A 21,801-nucleotide genomic window follows, 5' to 3' on the forward strand; every position below is an offset into this window, starting at 1 on the left:
AACTGAAACCAAAGTACTCTCCAAAGGTTTCAACTTTGCAGTCGCCCCGAGACGCATCCCCACGGAAAACATCATATGCGGAGTCGAAGCTAGCCTGACCAAAATCGACCCAGATGAAGCCAATAAAATCAGACTTGAAGTCACCAACATCCTCTGCTCCAGCAAACCACCCAGAAGCAATTTACACAAAGAAGAACAGAAAGCACTCACCAACCTGAGGAAAGACAACAACATAATCATTCTCCCAGCAGACAAAGGCAACGCCACTGTTGTGATGAACACATCGGACTACCAAGCAAAACTATCAAATCTACTCCAAGACCCTACCTACCAACCTATAAAAACAGATCCCACCACCTATCTGGAAAAAACCACCAAATCCAAAATAAAAGCCTCTCCTATCAGTGAAGAAATCCAGCTAAGAATCATCCCCAGAGAAAAATCATCCAGATGCCCCAAACTCTACGGTCTCCCCAAGATACACAAAGAAGGAACACCACTCAGACCAATAGTCAGCTCCATTGGCTCACCTCTACAAAATCTCGCTAAATTTCTCGCTAAGCAACTTCAGCCCTATGCAGAATCCATCGCTTCACACGTTACTAACTCCTTCCAGTTCATAGAAACAATAAAGAAGCAATACCTACATCCCGATGACCTACTTGTGAGCTTCGATGTTGTATCTCTCTTCACTCAAGTGCCCATTAATGAAGCCTTGACAGCCATTCAAAACAAATACAATCCCCCCAAATACATCCTGGACCTGACCAACCACTGCCTAACCAACACGTACTTCATCCACAATGGACAAAGATACAAACAGACAGAAGGAGCACCTATGGGATCACCCCTCTCACCGGTCATCGCAAATTTGTACATGGAACACTTTGAAACCAATGCTTTAGACAAGTCAGAACACAAACCCAAACTTTGGCTCAGATATGTTGACGACACCTTTGTAATTTGGCCACACGGGAAAGAAAAACTAGATAGCTTCCTCACACATCTCAACAGCCTACACCCCAAAATACAATTCACTATGGAAATAGAAGACAACAACCAACTCCCCTTTCTTGACGTCCTAATCTACAAAAAACCGGATGGCTCCCTAGGACACACTATCTACCGGAAAAAAACACACACCAACCGCTACTTACATGCACAATCACACCACCACCCTGCACAAATAAACTCCGTAGCCAAGACTCTCATCTCCAGAACCAAACGCCTGGCTGACAAAGACCACTTGACAACTGAGTTACAGAATCTCTCAAATGTGTTAATCGCCAATGGATACCAGAAAAACAAGGTTACGAAGCTAATCCAAAAAGAAACACCCCCCAAAAACCAAGACACAGAAGAAAACAATGGCATGGCCCTCCTTCCTTATATCAAGGGCACTACAGACAAAATTAGCAAAATCCTCCATAAACACAATATCAAAACAGCCTTCTGCACCAACCAAAAAATAGCCAATATCCTCAGAAACCCAAAAGACAAAATCCAGCTGGAAAACCAAGGGGTCTATGAAATACCCTGCAAAGTCTGCCCAGCCACGTACATTGGACAAACAAACAGACGAATAAATGCACGTATCGCAGAACACAAGAATGCCGTCAAAAAAGAAGAAAAAACTTCCTCTCTTTTCCAACACATGAAAGAAACAGGACACGAAATTAATTTTGCAGATTCCAAATTGCTCTTTAACATGGAACATCACCACAAGAGAATAATCATGGAAGCCATCGAGATAGAGAAACACCCTCACAACATGAACAAGCGTGACGACACGTCCCGCCTGCCAGACATCTGGAAATTAGCCCTCCCCACAAAAACCGACACCAGAACCAGAGGCACACAGAACGCCGTCACCAATCAACCACACCAGACCCAAACCCAGACCCTCTCCACAGACATATTACAGACTCCATCCAGTAGCCAAACTATAGTGGCACCTCCGAATGCTGCACCCCCCTGCAATCCCTACACAGATCTGGCTGGCACAAGGCACAAAATCACAGCTCGCCCCTATACACGAAGCCAAGCCAGAGCACAACTAAATGCAGCACAGCCATCTTCTCAGAAAAACTCTTCACAAGCTCAAGAGGTCAAGACACGAAAGCTTTAGCAACTAATCTACACTTAATGACCCACCCAGTGGTATTCAGAATATCACTCATGAAATCACTCAAGATATCCCTCAAGTAATTAAGGAACAAAAGAAGAAAAGGCACACTAATCTAGGAACTTCCTCTCTGCCCAGAACGTTGGAGGCTATACACCACACCCCTCAACAGTATTTATAGGAACTCAAACACCAGATTCTGCTCTGTTCCAGTAACAAGAAGCCGAAAGCACCAGCCTGAAGATGACGAGTGAGACCTCGTCGAAACGTCGCCCAGACACCCCGACTCTTACACGGGAAGACACCCGAAGACACCAAAACCTGCATTCCTGTACCCGTGAAAATCTACGAAAGCATATATATATATATATGTGTGTGTGTGTGTGTGTGTGTGTGTGTATGTGTGTGTGTGTGTGTGTGTAAAATTTATTTTAAAAACCTTCCTTTTTAATATGGAGGAAAGCTATTTAGGGGGAACCAACAAACACCACCACAAAGAAAAAAAACAAAAACTCTTTCCCCTCTTTTATCTGCAAATTATCCGTTCAACTGAGCTACCCCTTGGGAAGCTGTTAAGTCTCCACCTTTTGTTCACAGGTATATTGCCTTGTTGAAACACTAATCACAATGTTATTTCAATACTACCGGTATTCAACAATATGGCAATTTATTGCACAGTCCTGGTGTGTGTGAGAGAGAGATGTTTCACTAGTGTACCCATACACTCCTGCACATTAGTAAAACACCAAGAAAAAAGTGCGTTGACGCAACTAATAATGTGATCTCATCAATATCACTTTTTTTTTTTTGTCAATGCACACGTGCACTGTAGGAGGGGAAGATGCCAATGAACTGAAAGATGTGCAAAAGTTTGTATGCACACAGCTCTTTGTAGATAATGTGTAAACAAAAGCTGGGTAAAAAGGGGGTTCATGATACATCAGCCCACACTGGATGATTCCGAATGCATCGTTTACACTTGGAAACAAGACCATGTGATTTGGAATTCCAAGGTCAGGGTGGAATTTTGAAAACATCCCTAACTTGAGCTACAGCTTAATCAAAGGGACAAAGCACTGAGGTCTAGAAGGAAATGTGTGCTTTGGAGAATGAAAAGCAAACAACAACAACGGCAGAAACAAAAATGTAATGCATGCAACATTTTTTAGGTGGAAAATGGAAAACCCATTTTCTATCTCCCCAGGCTGATTAACAGAAAGGTGAACAACTATGAATTAAAATGCCTGGACTTGGTTTTCAAATTATTATTTTTTCAAATATCTTGTTTTGCTTAAAGGCTTTGGGGTTGGCATACTTCTTACATGCCCCCAAGGTCTGATTCCAACATGGTTGGTGTACCTTCTCTCAGCACGGTGGGTAACATCTGAATAAGACATGAACTGGGCTAATGGTATAGTAATGTTATAAGAATATTAAGGTATTTTATATATATAGTAAATGTTCATAAATGTACCAAGCAAGCCCATACATATATGTATAGACGACATGTCTGAGACTCACAGAAAAAGTCCTGAGACCATTTGTCTCTTCCAAATTGACCTCAAATATTTCTCTGCAAGGTTGAAGGAAATGGGGAGCCTTCTCATAGTCTCTTTGCTCACAAATCCTGTCTCAGGGGCACAGTTAAGATATGAATAGGGCAGTGTTTCCCAACCGGTGTTCCGCGGCACACGAGTGTGCCGTGAGACGTTGCCTCGTGTGCCGCGAGATGCCTGGAGGGAGGCGGGCGAGTCGGGCGGCGAGAGGCGGGGCGGCGGCGAGGAGAGGCCGCGCCTCCTGCTGCTGCCTGGCGCTCCTCCTCGCAGCCGGCAGCGCTGCCTGGGCGCCTCCGCGCGACTCTGCCTTGCTGGGTTTGGTCTCCCAGCAGAGACGGGTCACACGCGCCCCTCCCTCCCTCCCTCAGCCTGCGCGGAGGGAGAGCCAGAGAGAGGCATCGCTCCTGCGCGGCGGGAGAGGGAGCAGCCGGAGCGATGCCCCAAACGAAGGCATGGGACCGGAGGGGAAATCCTCTCCGAGGAGGATTGAGCGCAGCTGAGAGAAGCCTTTCGAGGAGCTGCCGTGTCCCCTGGAAACCCCCTTCCCAGCTCTGCCTGCCTGCCTGCCCAAAGCTTGGAGGTTCCCCGGCAAGGGGGAGGGGAAAAACTTTCACTTTTGTGCGTCCCTCCCGGCGTGACGCTGCGCGCTGACGTCACGGGGCGGGGCTTTAATGGTGGTGTGCCGCGAGATTTTTTTTCAGTACACAGGTGTGCCGTTGCCCAAAAACGTTTGGGAAACACTGGAATAGGGTGTGAGCCTATGACCTGTGACCTGGATTCAGGAATTGAGTCGTTATCATAACAAAAGAGTGGCCAGGATGCCCAGGTAATCCAGTCAGGTAACCTGGCAGACAGGATAAAAACAATGCACTCAGATTTCTTCGCCCCTTCTCTGATGTACGTATGATGTATGGAGGAGTGGTCTTGGGCTCCAGGGTGGGCAGTTCAAAAGTCTATATAAGGGCTTGCACACCTTTGTCCTGGGTCCCCCCTGCCTCCTGCAACTGGCAGTGAGCAACCTGTTGCAACAGTTAATAAAGATCAGGCTTATAGCCGCTTTGCTTTTATATGGTCTCTGTTGATTTCCTAACCGGTTTGAGCCTTAAAAGGTACGCTCTCTCTGAAGATCCAGTCTTCCTTAAGAAGATGAACCCCTTGAAGGAACCCCTCAATATTCTTGTTTCAGTAACTCCCCCCACCCCCAGTGTTATCTTTCCTTAATGGAAAGTACCTTTGCTGCTGTCCCTGCCCATGTTCCTCCATACATTACCAAGAGTGGCACAAAAGCAACCATTTGCTTTAGAACCAAACCTGACTCTTAGTCTGTGCAAAAGGCTACATTGTATGATGAACATAGTTTCTGTATGAAGATACTGTCGTTTGTTCATATGCAGCTGGCTCGTTATATCTTCTCACTGAGAAGAATCCAATAGAGGTTGATCCATTAGGGCAAATGAGACTCTGCCCCACCAAACTCACTCTGCCCTTCGTCAGCCCTTACCTGTGTGGGACATAGGTTTTAATTAGGGAAAATAAATTAGCATAAAGTTATCTTTCCTGTTTCACACTTGCAAAGCTTAATACATATTAGTTTATTTAGCAATTATATTTAATTTTCATTAACAGAGTTTATGCGGAAACTTGAGGCTTCTATTTGATGCCTTTTCCCTCCTATAAAAACCATTTTAAAGTTTAAATAACAATAACTTTAACTCACAGCACCCTTGCACTTGTTCGATTAAATATATATGTACAAGGCAGGCAGGTATTACTTAGCTTACTAGTGTATTACATAAATTTATCATTAAGACTAAAACTCTTACAGACTCTGACTAAGTATGAGGCAGGCGGCAGCAGAACTGAACAGACCTTCTGCTCAGCTGCTCTGACAACATAAAAAGACTCTTTTTAAAAATATATTTATAAATTTATAAGCGTACAATATCCAGAACTGAAAAATAAAAGAAGAAAGCGAAAGAAAAGGAAGAAACAAAATAAAAAATCAATACGTTGATTACATCAATCCATAATTCTATTCCATCCTTCCATGGTTCCCTAAAGTTTCCCATTCCTGCTGCACATTCTATTTATTCTAACTATTTAAAAATTCAAATTCTTCTTGTTATAAACTATAACTGCTGAGCTTACTCCAAACCAACGAAAGTACAGTGGTGCCTCGCAAGACGAAATTAATTCGTTCCGCGAATTTTTTCGTCTAGCGAATTTTTCGCCTTGCGAAGCACAGTTTCCCATAGGAATGCATTGAAAATCAATTAATGCGTTCCTATGGTCAAAAAAGTCCAAACAAAGCCAAATTCGGTACAACAAGAGTTTATTAAGTGCTCTTTAAAGTCACACATACTGTAAAGAGCATTTCAAAATTCAAACCCAGAATTTTTTTAAAAAAACAGCAGAGTGGCCCAATGGTCACAGAAAATCATAAAAATGCAGAAAAAAACCACAAGCTTCCAGATTCTTGCAAACCCCTCCCCAACTGTTCCCCCAACCACCCAGCACACAGAAATTCAAATCCAGATTTTTTTTTAAAAAAAATAGCAGAGTGGCCCAATGGTCACAGAAAATCATAAAAATGCAGGGGGGAAAAACACACAAGCTTCCAGATTCTTGCAAACCCCTTCCCAACACCAAGTCCTTGAATTCCAAACACCCCAACCCAAAATCCAAAACCCCGCAAAAAAGTTTTAAAAGCTTAACTTACCAAATGGCTGCAAAAGAAGTTTTGGAAAAGCTTCAAAAATCACCAAAGTCTTTAAAAACCTCAAAAAAGGCTACTATGTACACTGCGTTCTATGAGTTGCTCCTCGAAGTCAAGTCGCAACTGTATTAATGGTGTTAAGAAAAAGGAAACAAACTTGCAAGACGTTTTCGTCTTGCGAAGCAAGCCCATAGGGAAATTCGTCTTGCGAAGCAGCTCAAAAACGGAAAACCCTTTCGTCTAGCGAGTTTTCCGTCTTGCGAGGCATTCGTCTTGCGGGGCACCACTGCACAAAAAGACTGTTATTAACTGTGCCAACTTACACAACTGCTTCAGGAGCAATGCATATTACCTCAAAATATTATTTCTTAGAATGATGCAGCCCCTGTGTGTATTAACCTTTTACTTAGCATTTTGGAAGCTCATATCTCACAACCTGCCCTGCCTTCTTTCTTAGGCTTGCCATATTTTGAAGAACAAAAAACTTGTGCTTTTGACTATGGATCGCTATGACGAATCTACCTATGAAAAGAGGACGTGTCCTGGAAAAAGAGGACATATGGCAACGCTTCTTCTCCTTAGCCTCAATATTGCCCTTGTAGAACTCAGCAAGGATGGGGACAAAAGTAGAAGTAGTTGGCTCTCCCTGTCATGGGTTCTGTCTCTCCCTATCATTCCCAGTGGGCAGCAAATGGCTACTACTTGGCTACAATTACTACTTGGAGTGAAGGCAAGATCATATTTTCCTGCCCCACCCACCACATATATGTATCACATCCCAGAGGCTACTAGATGTCCACATATGTAAATTTCACTTCATATAGGACCAAACACATGCCCTCCAACATTTCTCCAATTAAAATAGGGACACTCTATTCTCTAAAAATAACAATGATTTTATTTATACCCCACCCATCTGACTGGGTTGTCCCAGCCACTCTAGGTGGCTTCCAACATATATAAAAACATAATAAAACATTAAACCTTCCCTATACAGGGCTGCCTTCAGATGTCTTCTAAAGGTTGGATAATTACTTATCTCCTTGGCTCAGGTCCTGATGAAAATAGGGACATACCACCCAACATTTCCCCAATGAAAATAGGGATGCCCTAAGGCAGGGGTCTGCAACCCACGTCTCCGGAGCCGCATGTGGCTCTTTTACACCTTTGCCGCGGCTCCGGGGCGGATACTAGTGAGGGGAGGAGGCGCATTGTGCACCCCGACACTCCCCACTGTGGCGGGCGCTGTACTGGCTGTGACGTCGCATGGGGGCGGTGCGTGCGTTAGTCATGCACCGTCCCGACGTCGCCTTCCCGCCCACCTGCCTGTTACATTGTAAGGGGCATGTACGCTGGTCACTGTTTTGAAGGGGAGTGAAGAACACACACACACAAAAAGGTAACTTGTTAATTTAACGTTTATTTCTATGAGGAGGAGTAATTCTGAGGGGTCAAACAAAGAAATAATAAAAAGTGACAAAAATGTTATTTTTATAATGACGAGTTTAGCGGCTCCCAGTTTTTTTCCTTTGGAAACGGGTCCAAGTGGCTCTTTTTGTCTTAAAGGTTGCAGACCCCTGCCCTAAGGAAAAGCAGGACATTCCAGGATCAAACCAAAAACTGGGATAACTTCTGTAAATCTGGGACTGTCCCTGGAAAACAAGGGCACTTGGAAGGTCTGCAAACTGCTTCTCAGGTTTAATGTTGGATGTTGATTGTTTGGTTTGGGGCTGCATGGGGTTTTATGCAGTTAGGCTCTTTGCACACATTGCACCAACATGTGTGCTTTGCTGAGCTACAAGGGGGGACAGGGATTTCTTATGAGAACTATAGAAGATCCATTCCACCCCCCCCCACCCCATGCTACATGTAGCACCAACTCAGGAAGATCATGTGATCCACCCTCCTGACGGAGAAGGATTTATATCTTGGCATTATTTTATATCTTGTTACATTGTTTATCATCTTGTTCATAATTGTGTTCAAATTATACTGTTGTTAATTACTATTTGTCACTTATCTCATGGATACTCAATTATCATTCCATACACAATTAAATTTTCTACCTATCCTTTTTCTTTTCTCAAAACATGATTAAGCTTTTCCTGTTTTTTCGTAAAACGATCTCTCTCTCTCTCTCTCTCTCTCTCTCTCTCTCTCTCTCTCTTATTTTTTTTGGTAGGAGAAGCATTTATTCTATACTGTGCTTCAATTAAGCATCCGCTTGCTCAGAATCTAATTGGTGTGGTTGTTCTTTATAATCATGGAAAGGTATGTGACTGTTATAGTCCTCTCCTACAAAAATGTCACTATGGGTTAAACCACAGAGCCTAGGGCTTGCTGGTCAGAAGGTCAGCGGTTCGAATCCCTGCGACGGGGTGAGCTCCCGTTGCTTGGTCCCAGCTCCTGCCAACCTAGCAGTTCGAAAGCATGTCAAAGTGCAAGTAGATAAATAGGTACCGATCCGGCGGGAAGGTAAACGGCGTTTCCGTGTGCTGCTATGGTTTGCCAGAAGCGGCTTAGTAATGCTGGCCACATGACTCGGAAGCTGTACGCTGGCTCCCTCGGCTAATAAAGCGGGATGAGCACTGCAACCCTAGAGTCGGTCACGACTGGACCTAACGGTCAGGGGTCCCTTTACCTTTAACTTTAGCAGAGGAGTATTTCCCCCTCCTCTGTGGGGAATGCCTCTAAGTTATCTGTCTTCTTCCAAAAATCAAGCAACATTCCATAAGCAGAGGTGTAAATTCCTTTTCTCCCTCCGCTAGAAAGCTACATTCAATCTGCCTTGCTTCAGTGCTGCTGCTGAGAAACAAAAAATCTATTACATTTATTCTAGAATTCTGTCATCTCATCAAATCGTTTTTTGATCACAGTGCTTACCTTGCCTACATACTGAGTATCTGGACCCGTGTATTCTTCCAGTAAAAAAAACTGATTCCACATCCATCCTCGCTTGGTTCGATGAAGCGCTTTTCCGTGGTCCTTAGACAAGCCCATTATCCGTTCTGTTTGCAAATACATGTTAGTCCTTTTCGGCGATGGTGAAGTGTGGACTTCGTGAATCATACAAGTCCAGATTAGAAATGACAAGCAGTAGCTAGTTCTCATCGTTTGCTCCTTCTGCAAAGAGTCCGCTAGGCGCAATACGTCTCTTGCTTTAGCCAGAAAAACCCCGAGCAAATAATGTTGTATTCCTTTTTCAAACGATCTGTGAAATAGATAAAAGATAAGAACAACTTTTAGAAGAAATAGTCCAAATGTACAAGTTAAGTTGTTTTCAGACTTGTCTGTCTTCGGGGAACCATTCCTAAATTGATTTATGGGCCAAAGTGCATCTTCCCCAGAAATGTAATGAGCTGCTGAGGATTCTGATTCATCTTCAAGGCTGCAACTTCTTATACAAATGTAGGCCTCACCATTGAACAAAGTGAATGAAAATGCAACATTTTCCTGCGGCTCAGTTTGCAGGGCAAGTTTGTTCTTTCTGGACCAGTTAATGATTCTCTCACACAGAAGCTCCTAATAAGTTTCCATCAAATCCCTGTGTTTCACAGACCAGTGCTTGAAAAACACTGTCTTACAAATATAGTCTAATGAAAATAAAGATGGTTGTGCATGACAACTCTTTGTAATATAGTTGCTAAAGGCATGGGTAGCTAACAGACAGACTATGCCAGTGTGGTGTAGTGGTTAAGAGCGGTAGTCACGTAATCTGGGAAACCGGGTTCGTGTCTCCGCTCCTCCACATGCAGCTGCTGGGTGACCTTGGGCCAGTCACACTTCTGTGAAGTCTCTCAGCCCCACTCACCTCACAGAGTGTTTGTTGTGGGGGAGGAAGGGAAAGGAGAATGTTAGCCGCTTTGAGACTCCTGAAGGGGAGTGAAAGGCGGGATATCAAATCCAAACTCTTCTTCTTCTTCTTCTATTACTCTTGACCATTGGCCATGCTGGCAGGTTTTGATGGATGTTGTAGACCAACAGCAACAGGTTAGCCATATCTAGCATGGATGGCAACCATGTCAGGGGATTTAAAAAAATAGATGTGTGCCCCCCCACCCCATTTTCCATTGGGACTGTAGTATGAGGAAGATTTAACCCTTCTCATCGGGATCACAGGTGGGGAGGGAAGGATAGAGTCTTTCCATCACTATTAACTAGGGTCCTCGTGGAAATTCAAAGTGTTGGTGCTGACCTTTAAAGCCCTAAACATCCTAGGCCCAGTATATCTAAAGGAGCATCTCCACCCCCCCATCATTCAGCCCGGACACTGTGGTCCACTTCCAAGGGTCTTCTGGCGGTTCCCTCACTGTGAGAAGTGAAGTTACAGGGAACCAGGCAGAGGGCCTTCTCAGCTGTAGCACCCTCCCTGTAGAATGTCTCCTATCAGATGCCAAGGAGATAAAGAACTACACAATTTTTAGAGGACATCAGAAGGTAGCCCTGTGTTGGAAAGTTTTTAACATTTGATGTTTTATTATGTTTTTATATTCTGCTGGAAGCTGATTTTGATTTAATTACCTGGTGTGAATACGTTGTCGATGTGTGCATTATGATTTCCTGGCTTGTTTGAAGGAAAAGATACCTACATGCTGTGCCTTTTTCTTTTAAAAAAAGTTTAGGGGTACTCTTGTTTTCCTACTCATATTGAAATACTGCCCCTCAATGAGGTCAAACTTAGATTCACAAAATGTTTAGGGGTAGGCGTACCCCTGCATCCCCCCAGGAAAAAAGCACTGCCTACACATGTCTTCAAAACCATAACACAGAGAGAAGTTGTGTTTGATTACTGTAGCGTGAGCATATGGTTAATTATTTTGAGAAATATATTCTTTTGAGAATTAACATGCACAGAGATATTCTATAATAATGCTACCTCAATGGACTGTTTCCCAACTTAAGCACAGTCTTCTCTCACAAGTTTGGACAGCAATGGTGGGTCTCCAGTTGTTTTTGGACTACAATTCCCATCATCCCTGACCATTGGTTCTGCTATCTAGGGATGATGGGAGTGGTGGTCCAAAAACAGCTGGAGACCCATGTTTAGGAAACCCTAGCAATCATAGATATTAGATGCTTTATACTAAATAACCAGTAGCTGTTGTGTTTCCTGCTTCAGAGAATTGCTATTTCAACCAGGGAGCCCTTCTGTTGTTAGCTTAAACCTGTAAATCCTCTTGTTATTAAAAGAAGATTGTGTAGTCTAACGGTTCATGTTCTCGATGAATCCACAATCTCATGGGGACTATTTAAAAATAAATATGCATATTGATTCTTGCACATAAGAAGCTACACTGTAAATGATGTTATACTACTAGCATTCCTGTTTAGAAATCAAAGTACAATGTGCTATGGAGAGGTAAAAAACAACAACACTTATAATAAGGTTCTCTGCATGTTGAATTTTATGGTTTGCTGAAAGTGTCAAAATTTGTGCATCCTGTTATGTTTTGTCTAAAAGAATGCAGGTTGGGACAATAGCAAACATGAATGTGAATGTATACACAGAGTTAAAGAAAAAGACCACAAAGACTTTAATTAGAGATCACTGAAGAGTATTAATTTAGTCATGTTTGCATACTTTACAGTATTATACAATCCACACAGCGTAACATATGCTGATTGTGTTTGCTTAACCGGCTTGAACTGTTAGGCAGTTATTTTTCCTGAATGTGGGTGTTATCTCCTTTAGGAGTGACAGCTAGAAAAGTCTTCCGTACAGGGCTAAATCAAAATGACTTAGATTAGGGGGGGGGGATCCCTCCTTTGATGGTTGTTAGATATCTGACTCCAACATTTTGACCATGTGTGGCTCAAACTCCTCCCTAAAGAATCAGTACAACAGGCAAAGATTAAATTGGATGGCAGTGCATCTGATTGCAGGTGTAAATTCATGTGATTTTGTATGACATGAGCAATGCCAGCAGATGAAAACACACTGTGTGGGATGAGGGTTTGGTAAAGATGGAGGAAGAGACTTAAAGGCTGAACAATGAATAATTCTCGGGGATGGATTGATGCAGAGTAAGCCAGACCTCTGATCTGCCATGCTGGAAGGGGTTTGCCTGGGGTGACAGCTCTGCTGGCGTCTATCATTTACGGAGCTCAGTTGTCAACAGAGGAACACCTCAATGCACCTCTGCAAATGGTGCCAACAGAAACTGCCAAAATGGGTTGTTTGGAAGGTATGGTTGGGTCAAGCCAGAAAATGATTGCAATGAGCCCAATCCAAGTCTTTTTGGTTGTGCCACCCTGGTGTAAATAGCTTAGGAACTGGCTGTTGGAAAATGCTCTGGGGGTGCCTGCAAGCCCCCAGAACTCTGAGCGTCCTCCGGTACGCACAGCTCAGGAAAAGGCATCTTTCTTCTCTTCCAGTGTGCTTTTAGCGACATTAGTGCATAATGATATATGCACGCTAAGCTTCTGGCAGAACACAGCAAGAAGCGTGAGACATCATAGAGCTAATCTACTATTTATTTACACACTACGTACAGACCAAAGCATAATGGCGTCCGTTCTCTCCAGCTCCGAGAGAACAACAGGTACAAGTACATTACAGTGGTACCTCGGGTTACAGGCGCTTCAGGTTACAGACTCCGCTAACCCAGCAATGGTATCACGGGTTAAGAACTTTGCTTCAGGATGAGAACAGAAATTGTGCTCCGGAGGCGCGGCAGCAGCAGGAGGCCCCATTAGCTAAAGTGGTGCTTCAGGTTAAGAACAATTTCAGGTTAAGAACAGACCTCCGGAATGAATTAAGTACTTAACCCAAGGTACCACTGTACAAAGTACATACAGCGGAAGACATAAGACTGTCTTCTGTTTCCCACACTCTTCTCAGAAAGGCGTGTGATTTACACCAATCACAAATGCAGCATTGAAGGTGTGAAATTGCTAACACTGGCACAGTGAACAGGCATTCTAATCTCAATTCCCACACAGTGGCAGAGGAAGAGGAGTGCAGGGGGAGCGCACCACCCCCGGCAGTGTGATCCCAGTGGGGTGCCATCGCAGCTGCCCCCCCCCCGCGCTGGGCACCACTCCCCCGCAGGCAGGGCTCCATGCCCCCAGGACGTGTGCCACTCCCCTGCGGGTGGCACGCCATGCCCCCAGGACGCGTGCCAGTCCTGTGGAACCCCGTCCCATCATATGTCAAAGAGATAAACAACTACCAGACTTTTAGAAGACATCTAAAGGCAGCCCTGTTCAGGGAAATTGTTAATGTGTGACATTTTAATGTATTTTTAATCTTTGTTGGAAGCCGCCCAGAGTGGCTGGGGAAACTCAGCCAAATGGGCGGGGTACAAATAATAAATCATTATTATTATTATTATTATTATTATTATTATTATTATTATTATTACTACTACTACTACTACTACTACTACTACTATTTTGTTTTAGAAGCCATTGCATCTGGAGTTAATGCAACAGTATCATCCTAGTCTTCGTGCCCCATCCTCACCCCACCACATGTAGGTCACCAGCATTATACTAGCAATTTATCCTTAATGCAATTTAACTTGGGCCTAGTGAATCTTAAAAAGGAATAGACTTTTATAATGGATGTCTTGTGTTTTCTTTCTTAATCTCTGGATCAAATTTCATCCTGCAGAATATAGTCAAGCCACCATGCTTGCTTTCTTATCTCTCTATTCCATCCGTAAGTTTTAGCATTACAACGGCAATTTTTTTTTACCTCTTCGCTGTTTATCAATAGTGCATTCAGTTCATATCAAGCATGAACAGGCATTTTAATGCACACAATTGGAAAAAAAGAAAAAAGAAAAATGTTCTGAATGCATCCACTCAAGCAAGCCATTGTAAACTTTGGTTTCTTAAACATTGTAGTTGGACAGGTTTCCAGACACTCCAAGTGTCCCTCTGTTCCAGGGACAGTCCTGGATTTACAGAAGCCGTCCCGGTTTCTGATTCGATCCTAGAATATCCTGCTTTTTCTTAGGATGTTGCATTTTTCATTGGAGGAATGTTGGAGGGTATGGAATTATGTGACCCCTGAGCAAAGGAGATGAGTAAGCATACAAACTTTAGAAGACATCTGAAGGCAGCCCTGTATAGAGAAGGGTTTTTTATGTCAATGATTTATTGTGTTTTTATATATTTTGGAAGCTGGGACAACCCAGTCAGTTGGGTGGGGAAGAAGAAGAAGAAGAAGGGAATAGAACATCCCTGTTTTAATCAGAGAAATGATGTTTGAGTGTAATGGTTACATGCACTGTTAATGTCACCTGAGAATGAGGATGAAGAATGCAGTGGGGAACTGAAGGAGGGCCAACTGAAGGAGGGTCAATCTTAATCAATCTGGGAAGACAGGGGCTCTTTCGGTGGGTGTTTCTCATGTCCAGAAAATACGCAAGTCACCTGCTCTGGATGAGGTTGTGTTCCCTTTGAAGAAGTAATTGTGTAGTTCATGTTTCTCAAAAGAAACCCATGTTTTCTCTTTGGCCAGGAGTGCCTTTTACAAGCTTTGCCTGGTCCAAAAGTGTCAGTCATTCCTAAACAGGGACAGTCTGACCATAATAGACCTTGAGGCTGGATTACTGCAATGCACTCTATATGGGGCTGTATTTTGGCCTAGCTCAGAAGCTCCAGCTGGTGCAGAACAGTGGCATAGCATGGGGGGCATGGGACAGTTGCCCCAGGTGCAAAATTGTTAGGGGGCCCAAAATTTCAACACTCAGTGCTGCCTCAATACAGCTGCATCCTTCTGCCACTGGGCAAAATTGAAAACAGATTCTCCATGCAAACCAGAAAGTTACCTCTCCAGAGAATGGAATGACTCTTATTTCTGTGGCTGCAATCTCCTGGGTGACATGGATGTCATTAGACAGTTGGATGCTCATGTGTACTATGTCCATTTCCCTCCCTCCAACCCACTCCCTCTGTGCAGCCCCAGGCACTGGCAGCCCACGCTATTCCACTGGTGCAGAATGTAGCAGCTACACTGCTGATGGGGGAACAAGGCCAACAGCATCATGCACTGGCTGCCCATGTACTACTGAGCCAGTTTCAATGTCCTTGTTTTAATTTACAAAAGCCTGAACAATTTAGGTCCAGGGTACCTTTGGGGCCACCTGAAGCCTTAAATCCCAGTTCAGTCACTGAGATTATTTGAAGAAGGGTTACTGGCAAGACTCATTTGACAGGGTGTTAACTTTTAACTCACAATCATGGAATGATGAAACTTCCAAGTCATTGAATTTTTAGGAAACTAAGATGGCAACTGCCAGGGGTCATAGCAGGAGTAAAGCTTTGCTTTAATTTTGGGAGATCAGCCATCACTCTAATGTGTCAGTCATTCTGGAGTGATGATTTAAATTGGGTAATTATATTAACAATGAATAAGTTCAACATTTATTTTCTGAGTAGGGAAGGGTGGATTTCAGCCAAGTAAAATTCCTTAGGGTCAGGCATACGTATTTATTTGTTGTGCTACATCTTTCAAAGGTATTTTAGTGCAAAAGGTTCTTTTCAGATTCTGGAGGTGCACCAAGATGTAGCAAGCCCCGCTGAGATCAGTGGTGGGGATTTGTTAGCAATTATGCCAGTTTCAATGTTACTATAGCAATCACCATGGTAATGTGTTTAATTTGTTATGCAGAGTCATACACAAGCATGATACAGAGTTCACTCTAACCTCTAGCAACTTTAAAACAGAGCATGCACAATCCCTTGTCACCCTCACAGTCAGCTGACAATGAAAACGAACTACATTCTACTTCCTGTTGTTTAACTCTGCAGCATGCTTTAGAGCTCAGCATCTTGTCACTGCGGGAAGCCACTGAGCTGTTTCCCTATATTTTGCTGAACTGTTCTCTTGCTTTTCTAATGAGGCTGGCAAAAAATAAAACTCAGCCCACACTTTATTAGAAGACAGCAAAATCCCCCACAAAAATACCATTTATTAATTTGGATGTTTCTATCATTTCATTTTGCGGGCTCACTGCACGCTGTAAAATGCTGCTATGTCATTAGCTTTCCTCTGAAGGCAAGCGGACTGAGGGATGTTGACATTCGAAGACAGAGGTCCTATGGCTAGGTCGGGATAGCATGGGGATGAGGGACCAACTCCCTTCTCTTGCGGGGGCCCAATTGGTGCCATTGCCTTCCGTTAAGAGTTTGGGTGTAATCCTTGACGCCTCCCTTTCCATGGAGGCGCAAGTCACAGCAACAGCCAAGGCGACATTTTTCCACCTTCGCCGCATCAAGCAGTTGGTCCCTTACCTTTCCCGCCCCGATCTGGCCACAGTGATCCATGCGACAGTCATCTCCAGGCTTGACTACTGTAATTTGCTCTACGCGGGGCTGCCCTTGAAGCTGTCCCAGAAACTCCAGCAGGTACAGAATGCTGCAGCGAGGCTCCTCACGGGGTCTCTGCCATGGGAGCATATTCATCCAGTGCTTTTCAAGCTGCACTGGCTCCCGGTGGAGTACAGGGTCAGATTTAAGGTGTTGCTTTTGACCTTTAAAGCCCTTCACGGCCTAGGACCCTCGTACCTACGGGACCGCCTCGCCTGGTATGCCCCACGGAGAGCCTCAAGGTCCATAAATAACAACACCCTAGTGGTCCCAGGCCCTAAGGAAGTTAGATTGGCTTCAACCAGAGCCAGGGCCTTTTCAGCACTGGCCCCAACTTGGTGGAACGCTCTGTCTCATGAGACCAGGGCCCTGCAGGATCTGATTTCTTTCCGCAGGGCCTGTAAGACAGAGTTGTTCCACCTGGCCTTTGGATTGGAGCCAATTTGATTCCCTCCCCCCCTTTTTTCTTTTTTCTTTTCCTTCTCCTGCAATGAGGCTTCATTTTAATATTTTAATGTTCCATTATTTTAATGTTGTATTTTATTTTTGTTTTTAAGTTGTAATCACTCATCTTGTTTTTATTATTGCTTGTAAGGCGCTCTGAGCCCGGCCTTGGCTGGGGAGGGCGGGGTATAAATAAAAAAATATTATTATTATTATTAAGATCACCCAGTGGGTTGTGTTAGATGCATGTGCTTTGCAATGTTATATCTGACATTGAAACATCTGGTTTTTTAAAAAGGACTCTTTCTCCATCTATCTGGGCAGGAATTATACCCAGACAATACCTCTTTAGTGAGAACTAGTAGCGGCAAACTTGGGGGTCTCAAATTTCAGTGGTGCCTGTGTGATGCTGAAATTCAGTTGTGTCCCTGTCGCCCCCCGCCTCTTGCACTGCATTGTTTTGGTGTCCCCTGCAGGGCAATACCCAGTGTGTAGTGGTTGCACAGGTGACAATGCCCTAAAACCACCTCTGGAACTAGGCTTCAATGCGAGAATGTTCTTTTTCAAGAGCTCGCTAATTTTCTATTACAGTAAATTCAGTAACTAAACAATTAGATGACACATACAGTGGTGCCTCGCAAGACGAAATTAATTCGTTCTGCGAGTTTTTTCGTCTTGTGAATTTTTCGTCTTGCGAAGCACAGTCAAGTCATAACTGCACCTCTTCAAGTGGTTTTAAGAAAAAGGAAACAAACTTGCAAGACGTTTTCGTCTTGCGAAGCAAGCCCATAGGGAAATTCGTCTTGCGAAGCAACTCAAAAAACGAAAAACTCTTTCGTCTTGCGAGTTTTTCGTCTTCCGAGGCATTCGTCTTGCGAGGTACCACCGTATCAAGATTGGAACTGACCTGCCTTTACTCTTCAGGAGATGGATTTAGAGGAGTGGTTTTCCATCCTAATCCCTAATCCCTTCAGATCCAAGGCTACTGGTAGTGAATGAGTATGCTGATAACCAGTGCAATTTTTCTAGAAAAAGAGGTGCCAGAATTGCCATTAACACCACCCTTGTTCTTTTATAGAGTGACACAGGTGGTGCTGTGGTCTAAACCACTGAGCCTAGGGCTTGCCGATCGGAAGGTCGGCAGTTCGAATCCCCACGACGGAGTGAGCTCCTGTTGCCCAGTCCCAGCTCCTGCCAATCTAGCAGTTCGAAAGCACGTCAAAGTGCAAGTAGAAAAATAGGTACCGCTTCGGCGGGAAGGTAAACAGAGTTTCCATGTGCTGCTCTAGTTTGCCAGAAGTGGCTTAGTCATGCTGGCCACATGACCTGGAAAAACTGTCTGTGGACAAACGTTGGCTCCCTCAGCCAGTAAAGCGAGATGAGTGCCGCAACCCCAGAGTCATTCATGACTGGCCTTAACTGCCAGGGGTCCTTTACCTTTACCTTTTTGTTCTCTTATAATGACAATGTGGCCCACCTGAGAGGTGCCAGAACTGAGTTCTGGTGAGTTCCGGCTGAAGAAAAGCCCTGCTGATAACCCACTTGCTGCCTTCTAAGGTAGAGAAAGGGAATTTGTCATTGTGGGTTAGTCACTTAGACAGGAATGACCAGCTGCACAAACATAAGATGGGGGACACCTGGCTTACCAGTAATACAAGTGAGAAAGATCTAGGTATTTTAGTAGAGCATGAGTTTAACATGAATCAACAGTGTGATGCGGCAGCAGCAGGGGAAAAAAAAGGCTAATGCTATTCTAGGCTACATCAACCGAAGTCTGGTGTCCCAATCAAGGGAAGTAATAGTACTGCTCTATTCTGCCTTGGTCAGAGTACTGTGTCCAGATCTGGGCACCAGAATTTAAGAAGAAGCTGACCAAGATGAGCACACTAAGATGAGGGTGACCAAAATGATCAAGGGTCTGGAAACCAAGTCTTATCCTCATAAGCCTCTTTTGCAGGCTAAACATACCCAACTCCCTCAACCCTTCCTGAACATTTGAGGGAGTTAGGTTCCCAAAAATCTTAAGAGCTATCACATGTAAGATGGAGCAAACTTGTTTTCTCCTGTTCCACAGGCAAGGATCTGAAGCAATGGGTCCAAGTTACAAGAAGGGAGATTCTAACTAAACTTCAGGGGGAAAACTTTGGCAGTGGACAGACTTTCTCAGAAGGCGGTAGTTTTTGGTTGTTTTTAAGTAGACACTGGATGGTTGTCTCTCATGGATGCTTTAGTTGAGATGACAGCATTGTGGTGGATTGGACTATCTGGCCCTCTGAGCCCATTCCAACTCTACTATTCCATGCTTCTATGATTCTGGGTGTAGGCTGCTGGCAAATCAGAAGGGGTTGGGAAGGCGGAGGTAGTCAGTATAGCTAGGAACCTATTTCATTCAGTGCTGACAAAAACCTTAGCTTCAAGAACTCAATTCCCATCAAGCCATGCTAAAAGAATAATAAAAAAGAATAAAAAGAAAAGAATAAAAACTACTCCATAGGACTGAGGAAAGGGGATAAGCTTATAGAGGACAGTGGTGCCCTAAAGACTCTCAAACAAAACAAAACAAAACATTTTCTTGAGGCCCCTTAAAGATTAATTTAAGGGTTCCACTTGAAACCGTTGATTTTGCTGCAACAGCTATTTAAGATATATACCAAAAAAACCTAAGCTCTTAAGCAGATTGAATAGAGATGCCTTGCAGATGTGAGCCAATCCTTTTACTGGCAGCAGTGAATGGGCTATATTATAATGTACAGTAACTGAGTAGTTTTTTTTTTTTGTTTTGTTTGTCTAAAGTTACTTGTTTTGCATTTCTAGACCACCTGTCTCAAAATCTTGAGCAGAAAGCAGAAGCACATAATGCAGTAATGGTATTTGGGCATCAGGGACTGATGGGATATTTGGCAGTGGTTGGCTCAATTGCCCAAACTGGATAGTTGCTCTTCCATTGCCTGAACTGTGCATACATTAGAAGTTCTGCCTATCCTTGGTTGAGGTTTTCAGTTCCTCAAAGCTCCCAAAAGAGGCTGAGGGAGGAAAAAAACCAAATTGGCTCATAAATAACAAGAGTATCACCTCTTCTTCCTGCAGATGATTATTTCCCTTGTAGAAATGCTGCTTTTATCCAATGTGACAAGCCCTCTGACTCATAAACAGCTTGTCTGAAGTACGATATTGATACTCAGCATTATTTAAGGCATTTTGGTGTTTCACAAACACTGTAACCTTCTGTCTGACAAATGCTAAACAGAACAGCACAGAGGGGTGTGCAACATTATTTCCCACAACTGTCTGATATTATGAGCATCTCTCCATGAAATGGATGGGGGTCACCTCCAGCAACATTGTGACATGTAATTTATCAGGCCTCAAGGTGGTGATACTAAATTTCTTTATTCCTCAATTCTTTATGGATGCTCAAATGCTGTCTTGACCAGTTACAGTTGCAGACCGCCAGTAAATCTGTGGGCAACAAGCTAAAAACAACAGTATAAAAGTGGTTCGGGAATCTTGGGAAAAAGCATAGATCCCTGAAGATTGTCAGACTGATCACCTTTATACTGAGAAGTATAACAACAAAATAACCTATGTGCATTCTAAAAGTATTATGATGCCAAAATAATAACAGATGGAAGCAGATCAATTTAAAATGGAGAAAAACAAAATAACACTGTGGTGGCAGATCATTTAATTAAAAAGGCAGGTGCTTAATTCTCCCTTTGAACAATTTGACTGGGCCACACTCAATATAATATAAGCACATATTGGCTTTAATGTGAGTTGAAAAGAGCTTGTTCATAAGAAACTGGTTGTTGACTACATTTGAGACAACATTTGAGTGTGCGCAAGTTTAGAGCAAAGACATGATTTTGCACATCGCCTTGTCAGTCTGAATAATCTCCAAGCAATGCTGCAGGATATATGCACTGACCAGCACATGTGCAAAATGTCCTGACAGACAATATGCATAGTGACCGTGCAATGCAAGAATAACCTTATTCATCTGTCAGATTGTGTATCTTTCCTAAACATTACATGGGGACTATGCATCCCGATTGGCAAAATGCAAAACCCTCCATTGATGCTGTTAATTTGTGCACATTCCCTGCAATACCCAGTGAATGTACAGGATGGCTGGTATTTTTGCACATTCTATATTCATCATCATTATCATCATCATTTTTCTTGTACTAGCCATTGGCTGTGGCACCTTTAGCACACAATCTGAAAATTTCTAATATAGAGAGAAGATAATAGAAGTAAACAGTACAATACATTAAAGAATAAACAATAAGATGATTATATGAAACATGTAATACCATGGAGGAAAACCCAATTTAAAGTAAAATTAAACTGAGCACACTCTTAAAACTTCCTATTTTGAACCAGTTCACTTCTGCTTGGAGTTACTTTGTCCCTAAAGCATGCAGTACTAGTGTCCACCTCTGGAGGCACACTCCATTGTCTCTTAAGACAGAAGGATGTCAACAACCAGTCTATGAATAAACCTATTTTAAGACAAAACAGATAATTTCTTGGTCAGAATAGGTTGGTAACTAGAAAAAAATATTTCTCAAGCATTTTTCCCTTGGGACATCATACAAAGAACATTGCAATACAAAGTCGGTTGCATTCTCCAGCTG

The 21,801-nt window shown here is 43.3% G+C and overlaps 1 protein-coding gene across 1 annotated transcript in view; it reads right to left on the reverse strand.

The window, feature by feature from the left end:
* The window catches only part of CDH9 (cadherin 9), a 141,088-nt gene that overhangs the window by 85,232 nt on the left and 34,055 nt on the right, over positions 1–21,801 (reverse strand). Inside the window, exon 2 of the mRNA XM_082234345.1 lies at positions 9,281–9,608. Coding sequence (XP_082090471.1) covers positions 9,281–9,508 — 228 coding nt within the window. The 5' untranslated portion in view covers positions 9,509–9,608. The remainder of the gene's footprint in view (positions 1–9,280; positions 9,609–21,801) is intronic.

The sequence above is a fragment of the Podarcis vaucheri genome, assembly GCF_965113315.1.
Source record: "Podarcis vaucheri genome assembly, chromosome: 8".
Classification (NCBI taxonomy): domain Eukaryota; kingdom Metazoa; phylum Chordata; class Lepidosauria; order Squamata; family Lacertidae; genus Podarcis; species Podarcis vaucheri.